The sequence below is a fragment of the Lolium perenne genome, chromosome 2, assembly GCF_019359855.2.
Source record: "Lolium perenne isolate Kyuss_39 chromosome 2, Kyuss_2.0, whole genome shotgun sequence".
Classification (NCBI taxonomy): domain Eukaryota; kingdom Viridiplantae; phylum Streptophyta; class Magnoliopsida; order Poales; family Poaceae; genus Lolium; species Lolium perenne.
In genome coordinates this window covers 114,183,505-114,193,666 of record NC_067245.2, presented here as the reverse complement: position 1 = coordinate 114,193,666, position 10,162 = coordinate 114,183,505, and the positions used below count along the sequence as shown (strand labels likewise).

The 10,162-nt window shown below is 46.9% G+C and overlaps 1 protein-coding gene across 3 annotated transcripts; it reads left to right on the top strand.

Moving 5' to 3' along the window:
- The first annotated feature begins 3,169 nt into the window (after window positions 1–3,169).
- Window positions 3,170–8,999, top strand: LOC127333601 (endo-1,4-beta-xylanase 1). 3 transcript variants are annotated; one of them, XM_051359988.2, is made up of 9 exons: window positions 3,170–3,390; window positions 4,358–4,722; window positions 4,809–4,950; window positions 5,293–5,654; window positions 5,738–5,897; window positions 6,259–6,596; window positions 6,702–6,879; window positions 7,118–7,651; window positions 7,817–8,999. In XM_051359988.2, exons 2-9 carry the CDS (start codon window positions 4,394–4,396, stop codon window positions 8,930–8,932), a joined length of 3,159 nt encoding a protein of 1,052 aa, XP_051215948.1. In that variant the 5' UTR covers window positions 3,170–3,390; window positions 4,358–4,393; the 3' UTR covers window positions 8,933–8,999. The 3 variants fall into 3 exon arrangements, with proteins under 3 accessions (XP_051215948.1, XP_051215949.1, XP_051215946.1); XM_051359989.2 differs by having other exon boundaries at window positions 3,357–3,375; XM_051359986.1 differs by lacking the exon at window positions 3,170–3,390 and adding an exon at window positions 3,504–4,036.
- Window positions 9,000–10,162: the final 1,163 nt, after the last annotated feature.

Here is a 10,162-nt window from a genome sequence, read left to right as displayed (position 1 = left end):
GGCCAGAGCCTCTACTAATAACGGAGAGCATGCAAGATCATAAACAACACATAGGTAATAGATTGATAATCACCATAACATAGTATTCTCTATCCATCGGATCCCGACAAACACAACATATAGAATTACAGATAGATGATCTTGATCATGTTAGGCAGCTCACAAGATCCGACAATGAAGCACATAAGGAGAAGACGACCATCTAGATACTGCTATGGACCCATAGTCCAGGGGTGAACTACTCACTCATCACTCCGGAGGCGACCATGGCGGTGAAGAGTCCTCCGGGAGACGATTCCCCTCTCCGGCAGGGTGCCGGAGGCGATCTCCTGAATCCCCCGAGATGGGATTGGCGGCGGCGGCGTCTCAGTAAGGTTTTCCGTATCGTGGCTCTCGGTACTGGGGGTTTCGCGACGGAGGCTTTAAGTAGGCGAAAGGGTAGGTCAGGGGGCGTCACGAGGTGGCGACACAACAGGGCCGCGCGGCCAGCACCTGGGCCGCGCCGCCCTAGCGTGTCGTCGCCTCGTGGCCCCACTTCGTTTCCTCTTCGGTCTTCTGGAAGTTTCGTCTAAAAATAGGCCCCTGGGCGTTGATTTCGTCCAATTCCGAGAATATTTCCTTTGTAGGATTTCTGAAACCAAAAACAGCAGAAAACAGCAACTGGCTCTTCGGCATCTCGTTAATAGGTTAGTGCCGAAAAATGCATAAATACGACATATAATGTGTATAAAACATGTAGATATCATCAATAATGTGGCATGGAACATAAGAAATTATAGATACGTTTGAGACGTATCAGTGCACTAAGTGACACCTTTGCTTCTCCAACACCTCGGAGACCCAGGCGGATCTGCATTGGTCTTCCACCGTAATTTCCTGCTCAGGGGCGGATTGGGTGGGTTTTGAAATTTCCAGATCTAAGGCGGAATCTTCCTGAGGAAGTTCCTGCGACTCAGATCGGATCTTCGCGACTGCATCCTGCTCAGCGGCGGTCGCGTCAGCGTTACTTACCAGGGCGTTTCCATCGAAATCGACAGTCTCGCCGATGAAGATGTGAATGCCGCCGATTGGGACGATGGAGAGCTTGATGGGGTCGGTCTTAGCCGGAATCCAGCACTCACCATGAGGGACGATCGGGAAGTTCCCGGCGTAAAGGACACGCCCCACGGCGATGAAGTTGTCGTAGCTTCCCATGGCGGAACCCTCCCGGTTCCGGCCTCCAGACGCCGTTGGCCCCACGGTGGGCGCCAACTATCGTTGCCTATTCGACGGTACCTCGGAGGAGGGATTCTCACGAGGGGGAGAAGAAGTAGGGGCCATCGGGCGGAGAGTCCTTGGGACGGTGGTACGCAATTTACCCAGCTTCGAAACACCTGCACGATGATAGGGCATACTGTTGCTTGTCTAGAATTATCTAGGCGCTTTCGCGTTGTTACAATGAGTCGTGGTTGTGCCTCTAGGGCTCCCGGGATCCGGCTTACAAAGGCGCCAGGATCTAGGGTTTACTTGGAGAGTCCTAGCCGGAATTCAAGTCACGTAACTACGGAATATTACATTGCCGTGCACGCCAATGATCCGCCTTCCCTTATGCGTCGTACTGGATCCGGCTACCCCTAATGGGCCAGGCCGGATCCGACTTACAGTGTCGGTTGGTGGATCCGGCTCCTTGTTCCTGTGCTGGACTTCATCCTTCTTGATCTACAACAATTGGCCCGCCCGATGGGCCACATACCACCATCACCGTTTATGGGCCGTCCAGGCTTGCCGGATCTAGGTACTGTCGATGGTACACCTATGAAGTATACCCACAACAACCAAAACCCTCCACATCTTTTATTGTTTACTTTTCTCAACCTAGTGAACCAATTTGTCCAGCTCCTCGTGAGTCCAACACTCGGTATTTATCGAAAATGTAGTATAATGGTTCCCTTCGCTTGTGGGCTATTAATTATCAAAGGAAAGTGTAGGAACGAACGGAGGCAAAGTCGGTGAAAGAATCACAGAAGTTATGGTGATTCCCGTTGCCTAGATCCTGTGGTACGACAAGATCGGCCGTACTGTTGGTCGTTAAGTGTTCTGCTTGCGTTGGTATCTTGGGTGCCATTTCCTCACAGGATCGTTTGATTCGTATGGACAAGAACTACCACACCATGGCATTGGATATTTATTATGTGGTTGATGATGGAAAAATATCACTTTTACACTACCATATGGCTAAGTTTTGGTGCTCGTGATCCTCCATGTTGCCTCATCTTGGCTCCTTTCAACTAATATGTGTGCAACACTCACATCAAAATGAATGGGAATAAGTAATCATGTATAACATACATAATAATTGCGAGGTGGAGCATGAAATGAGTGGTTCTATAATCAACAAGTATGCTTAAAACACTATATAAAATCCACTCATCAGTCGATGAGGGGTTGTGGGTCGTGGTCGGTGATGCTCTAGGAAACAAGGCGTTTGGGTTGAATCCAACATGCTCGATATCGCGTACTTAGGAGAGAACCTGACAACGGCGTCGCGCCGACGCTTTCGTGGAAGTACGTTGGGGATGACAACGACACATTTCTTTAACGGTTTATTAACATGGTGCTCCCTTGGCTTCTGCACGCGGCCCTGCTCCCCATGCCGCCCGCGCGTGGTGGCACCAGAGCTCGCCAGAATGATTGCTATCAAGGCAACTCGCTGAATATTGGCTAGGATTTAGCCGGAATCGGAGCTCGGTGGTGGGATCTTCGAATAACGGTGCACGATTTTACCGAAGCTACGAGGAATCGACGGCTAGAGACGGTAGTACAGACGACGGCGCGAGAGGAGAGATAAGAAATCCGACCGATTTTAGGTATACTGCCCTGTGATGTGTACATGTAAAGGTGGGAGGCTCGCTTTTTCTGTGGCTTCTAAAACATTTGCAGATCCGCGAACTTTTAAGAAATTTGCTTGGCGTTCAAAACCGAGCCAAGACCTTAAACCGGCTGAACTTTGAGAGTTTTAGCTTGTGTTTCGAGATTTGTTAGAAATGCTCTAATTACTTAATACTTATACGTGTGGAAACTCTCCAGGTTGAGTTTTTCTTGTGACAGAACTCCCCAGACCGACTTAATTAGCACGATGCAATAACTCCCGTCGTGTCGTGAGGCTTCTAGATCGGCGTGGCCTGCTCGTGCTGGATTCCCATCCTCGTTTTCAAAAGAAAAAGTTCGCATTCTTCGCAGCGGAAACCACGGCGGCACCGCCTCGTCTTCTCCTACCCCTCGCCGGTCGCCACCTCCCTCCCTCCTTCATCCGTCGCCTCCAGCAGTTCAGCAAGCGAGGCTGTGCAACCCTTCTCCTCCACCATCTGGATCCGCCGCCGATCGCCTCTCGCAGAGGTAACGGCACGAGAGGTTCGTTCAGTCCTACTCGTGGCATCTTTCCCTTTCACCGCCTGTGGCGTTTGACTTTCGGCGGTGGGTACGTGCCCGCGAGGTGTTCGCTGCTATGCCTCCGAGGAGTGCAGAGGAGGAGCCGTAGGCGAGGCGAGGCGAGATTCTCCTGGATTGCTCGCTTGCTTCCTTCTTCCGCCGCAGCAAAGGACAGCGCTTTCCATTCGCGGCATCCGATTCCTTCCCATTTCCCCTCCTCCTCGTCTGAGCCACCATTTGCTGTAGAGGAAGCAAAGCGGATTCCACAAGCAAACGCCAAGTCCGCCGCGTCGCGTCGCACCGCTGCCTCTGCTGTCCTTTATGCTTCCCCTCCTCCCCAAGCTGTCGTCTCGCTCGCGCCACCTCGGTAGTTAGGTAAGGTATACGCCGTACGCGCCTTTTCCTCTTCTTTTCTTTGCTCCCCTGCCTTGTCTTTCTCCACTCTGCCAGCACGGCAAAGTAGCTCCACCCCCACCCCCACCGACCGCCGCCGTCGCCGAGCCGTCGGGGCTTTTCAGATGAGATGATGCGGCGATGCGGGTTGCTTTCGTTTCTCTGCCGCCCCCGCCGGGGTGGTCGCGCCGCCTCTTTGCTCCCCAATCCAGATCCACCGCCCACCGAGCCTAAGGTATCGCTCATAACAGCTGCTGCCTTCTCTTCCTGCCCTAGTTGCTTCGACAGTATCTAGAACCACCGGCATGTATGGAACTTAGGGTTGTTTTGCACTGCTGTCCTTGGTCGATCAGTCATTTGTTTGATCCCCCACGAAACAAAGATTCAGGGCGTGATTTCGTGCCATGGATAGGAATTGGGAGAGGACATGCGTCGGTTGTACAAGCCACGTCTCTGCTCTTCTTTACGTAATACCAGAATCTCTGCATTCTATCGTTCCTCTTGTGGCTCAAGACACTGGATTTGACATACTACTTATTTATGCAATGTTGAGCAGGGAGAGGAGGACCACACTTCTTCTGACAAAGTTATCATGGAGAACATTCTACCAAACAGTGATTTTTCTCAAGATCTATCTTCATGGCATCCTAACGGTTGCCATGCATTTGTGGCTGTTGAAGGATCTGGTTACCATAATGGTATAAGGCCACATTCAGGGTCTAAGTATGTTGTACTTACTAATCGCACGCAGACTTGGCAAGGACTTGAGCAGGATTTAACAGAAAACATTGGCATTGGTACGAAATACGTTGTAAATGCCCATGTCAGAGTTCATGGGGAACTTCATGAGCCTGTTGGGGTCCAGGCCACGCTAAAACTTGAGGACGAGGGATCTTCTGCCAACTACCGCTCTGTTGCAAGGTACTTCAACTGGAAGGTGCTGTCAGTTGTCTTATATCATACTTACATCAGTGTCATTTGTTTATTTAAAGAAGCTGTTTGACCAGGATTTCGGCCTCGCGAGAACGCTGGGAGAAGTTGGAAGGTTCATTTGAGCTTACAACAATACCAAGACGTTTGGTATTTTATCTTGAAGGCCCCCCTGCTGGTGTAGACTTGCTCATAGATTCAGTTACCATATCCTGCATGGTATGTTGTCAACTCTTCTATATTTTGGGTCTGTGAACCAATCTTGTATATTACTAACAAAGAGAGGCAATCATATCCTGCAAATCTGATATAGCGTCATGTTAATTGGTTGGCACCACATTTACCAGTGCTTCTAGAAAAGGAAATAGTATTGTCTGCTGAAACTAATTTCTGAGACCGTACAGCCAAAATACATTTCGTTAGCCTTCGAGTGCATCTACTAGATCTATTCCACCATAGTATGTGTACATCATATACTATTTTGTTCTTAACATCAGCTAGTTCTATACTGCCAATTGATTAGATTCTTTGTTGTCTCATTTTTACTACAAATTTCTGCAGAAAACAGAGAGGAAGACATCATCGATTGGTGGAACAACAAACATCATTTTAAATTGTAATTTTTCCGAAGGCCTTCATTCATGGCGTCCTATCCACTGTCATGCATATGTGGCATCACAATGGTCCGGTTTCCTTGATGGTATTAAAGGGAGCTCAGGAGAAAATTATGCTGTTGTTTCAAAAAGAACTCAACAATGGCAAGGTCTTGAACAAGATATTACAGATAGAGTATCAACCGGCACTGCTTATTCAGTTTCAGCGTATGTCAGAGTTGATGGGAATATCCATGGTAAAGCTGAAGTAAAAGCAACCATGAGGTTGCAAAATCCAGATGAACCAGCACACTACAGTTCTATTGGAAGGTAATGCTTTGAAGTTATTCAACACCAAAATTATTTCCTCACGAGTTTCCACCCCTAACTCGTGACAGAACCTGACATGACAGGGTGTTAGCCTCAAAAGAAAAGTGGGAGAAGTTGGAAGGCTCTTTTTCTTTGACAAATATGCCAAAATGTGTGGTCTTTTACCTTGAAGGACCTCCTGGTGGGGTGGATCTTATTATTGATTCTGTTACTATTACTAGATCTGAACATAAGCAGTCAAAGGTGAATGCTTTCTGTGTGCATTTCCTTAACCCATTCCTGAGCAATATATTATATGATTCAGTTTGATAACCTGTTGTATGTTTCTCAGATGTTAGGTTTATCTAGAATTTGCAGCATGCTATGCTCGAGCAGTTGAGGAGTTCTGACGGTCTTTAGGAAACTAGTTACATTTAGTACTTTTGGTGCAAAGATTGACTACACTAAGTGTTCATATATTAGTTTCACAGATTTCAGCACTAGTTATCTTGCTCATTTAGCTGTATATTCATCTTCTGATCTATTTATTTTTATACTTCTGGTATGCAAGCGTAAGTATTTTTTTTTTTGCAATGCGTATGAACTTTTAATCTATCATTTGAAGGATGTTCAATCACCAAGTGGAATCGAGACTGTTATTAAGAATCCTCAGTTTATAGAAGGGTTAAGCAGTTGGTCTGGAAGAGGATGCAATATCTGCAGGCATGAGTTCACTGCATATGGGAATGTAAAGCCCGTAAGTGGCAACTACTTTGCTTCAGCAACTGGACGGATCCACAGTTGGAATGGCATACAGCAAGATATCACAGGCAGAGTGCAAAGAAAAGTCTCTTACGAGATCAGTTCTCATGTTCGCATATTTGGAAGTGCTAATGAGACTGAAGTTCGTGCTACTTTGTGGGTACAAGAAAATGGCCGTGAACAATATCTGTGCATTTCAAAGTAAGTGTTCATTTTATTATTTACACGCTTCATTTGACAATGTTATCTTATAGGGGTTATAGATACCACTGGTTTACTACTTTTTTTTATATATTTTTACCAAAGAAACCAGGCCTCTGATAAGCGCTGGACACATTTGAAAGGGAAGTTGCTCCTTCATGCTCCCTTCTCCAAAGCTGTCCTTTTTATAGAGGGGCCACCTGCAGGAATTGACATCCTTGTGGACGGCCTTGTTCTATCTCCGGCAAGAAAACTTCAGGCTGCTCCACGCCCAAAAATTGAGGTTCGTAAGCTAATTAATTTATTCAATTACATCTCCTAGGAGTGAGTCATCAAATGACTCAACTCGTGTGCAGACAATAGTTATTTTGGTAAATGTTTCTCAATCATGGACCATGATTTGCAAGCAAATAAAGAACAACAAATCATTAATCATGATTGCATAGATGAAAATACATTTCTTTTCGTTTCTTACTCTAGTATTCTTTTTTTTAATGGAATGATGTTTTCTTGTATTGCAGAATGTTTTGTATGGAGCTAATATTATGCAGAACAGCGCTTTCTCTCATGGGCTTGCTGGGTGGAGTCCCATGGGATCATGTCGATTGAGTGTCCACACGGAATCACCCCATCTGCTAGCTTCCATCTTGAAGGACCCCTCGAGTCAGCAGCATATAAGTGGTCGCTATATCGTTGCTACAAATCGCACCGCTGTGTGGATGGGGCCTTCTCAGGTAATAACTGACAAGCTAAGGCTGCACACTACCTACAGAGTATCTGCCTGGGTACGCACTGGAGCTGGAGGACATGGCCGACACCATGTCAATGTTTGTCTTGGTGTAGATGACCAATGGCTTAATGGTGGGCAAGTGGAAGCTGATGGGGACCAATGGTATGAAATCAAAGGAGCATTCAAGCTTGAAAAACAACCATCCAAAGTTATTGCATATGTTCAGGGTCCTCCTTCGGGTGTTGATATCAGAGTTATGGGCCTACAAATTTATGCAGTTGATAGGAAAGCACGTTTTGATTATCTTAAGGACAAATCAGACAAGGTGAAACTCACACCCCCTCAATTTTTTTTATGTTAGGATGAACATACTAAGATTTCATGTTTTTCTCAAAATCGTCAATAAACTGTAAACTTTCTTCTGCGCATCATCCATTGACTGGTTATAACAGCGATGATATTGAGAAATGTTATATTAATTTTCTGATAGGTAAGGAAGCGTGATATTGTTCTGAAGTTCCAAGGATCAAATGCCGCAAATGTTTTTGGTTCAGCTCTCAAGATACAACAAACCGAGAACAGTTTTGCATTTGGATCATGCATAAACAGAAGTAACATCGAGAATGAGGATCTTGCTGATTTCTTCGTGAAGAATTTCAATTGGGGTGTATTTGAGAATGAACTGAAGTGGTACTGGACAGAGGCGGAACAAGGAAAGCTAAATTATAAAGATTCTGATGAGTTGCTTAAATTTTGTCAGAAACATAACATACAAGTCCGTGGCCACTGCTTATTTTGGGAAGTGGAAGATTCAGTGCAGCCGTGGCTTCGATCATTGCATGGACACCACTTGATGGCTGCCATACAAGGTCGTTTGCATAGCCTACTGTCAAGGTACAAAGGTCAGTTTAAACATCATGATGTTAACAATGAGATGTTGCATGGGTCTTTCTATCAAGATAGACTTGGAAGGGATATTAGGGCTCACATGTTCAGGGAAGCACATAAACTTGATCCTTCAGCCGTCCTCTTTGTTAATGATTACAACGTTGAGGATGGATGTGATTCGAAATCCACCCCAGAGAAGTTCATCGAGCAGATTGTTGATCTCCAGGAACGGGGCGCACCAGTTGGTGGGATTGGTGTGCAAGGTCATATCAGCCATCCAGTGGGAGATATCATATGTGACTCCCTAGATAAACTGGCCATATTGGGTCTACCGATTTGGATTACAGAACTGGATGTCTCGGCAGAGAACGAACACATACGAGCTGACGATTTCGAGGTGTGCCTCCGCGAATGCTTCGCGCATCCTGCTGTGGAGGGGGTTGTCCTATGGGGATTCTGGGAGGCGTTCATGTTTCGTGAACATGCTCACCTGGTCGACGCTGATGGAACAATCAACGAGGCTGGCAAAAGGTATCTTGCTATGAAGAAAGAGTGGTTAACCCAAACCAATGGTGACATTGATTACCATGGGGAGTTCAAATTCAGAGGCTACCATGGTTCATACACGGTAGAAATAGCGACACCCTCAGGAAAGGTATCTCGATCATTTGTTGTTGGCAAGGAGAACCCTGTGCAGGTGGTTACTTTGAACATTTAACTTGTATCAGGTTAAGCAATGTGTAATGAACTGAGAGTTCTGTGTTGAAAGAGTACGTTTTTTTTTTGTTTGATGCCATATCTTAACAGTATACCTTTTACATGTTATAGCAGCACAAATTCCTTCATTCTAGAATGTATAATGCTAAACCTTGTGAATCACATTTTCAGATGCATGTACTGAAAGAAGATTCAGCTAGAACAACAATTATCAAAATCTAATTAAGTATTGGAATAGTAGAGTACTTCAGTACAGTCATGGGTTCACATGGAAATGGATTGCAGTGTGGAGTTCCAAGTTCTGACATAGTACATAAATACTAGAATTGGTTAGAGTAGAGAATTCTGAGATCTTTATTAGGTATGGTCAGGATTTGCCAATTGGCAGTTATGAGAGGACTGAGATCCGGTGCCTCGCTGAAGGCAAGGCACGGAGCACCTTGAGGCATAGAATCCACCGTCCAGCTTCATCCAACGGACGAAAACGAGTCAATGCCTAATTAGGTTAGTCATGCCCGTTTTGACGCGCTCGCGAGGTAAAGTATCGACACAGGAAACAAAGGCGCTGATGGCTACTCCCTGGCAAAGCTACTACCGCCGCTCGACAGCGCCGCCGTGGGAAAGGGAGCCTCCATCTCCGCCTCTGCCCTGCTTGTTGCGCGTCCGCGGACCTGCCTCTACTCGCTCCGCCTCTCCAGCTGCTCCTCCGCCCCCATCCCACAGCTCGCTCTGCCCGCCCGACGGCCACCGGCGAGAGCCCATCCGACACCTAGTTCTGCTCTCTCTGACGACCATTCCTGGTCCATCAAAATAGCGGCCGTCCTTGCCAAATTGTTGTTATTTTGCTGAACTGAAAATGACCAGATGTTGTGCCGTGCGTATTAACTGAACAATGCTCGTGAACTTTTTACTCCTGAACTGAAACTGTCCGTCTGAAAGAACTGTGAGTGCAATCTTTCTTGGGCTCCTGGCTACCAGAGTTAAGGAAGGGCAGACGGAGCGTCAGAGAGCAGTCCAAGAAATCCATCAGAGGTGGAAGGAGCGAGCAGCCAAAGGAGGGTGGAGGGCACCGTGGCCGTTTTCTCCGGTGCCGTCACGGACATTTTCTCCGCGGCCGGAGGTGGGCGGAGGGAGCTGGCGTCCAGAGCTCCGTCGTTGCGGAGGTGGGCGCAGCGGCGGCGGCCGGACCGGCAAGCTCCGCCCCAAGAGCTGCCCGCTGTCCTTATCCGAA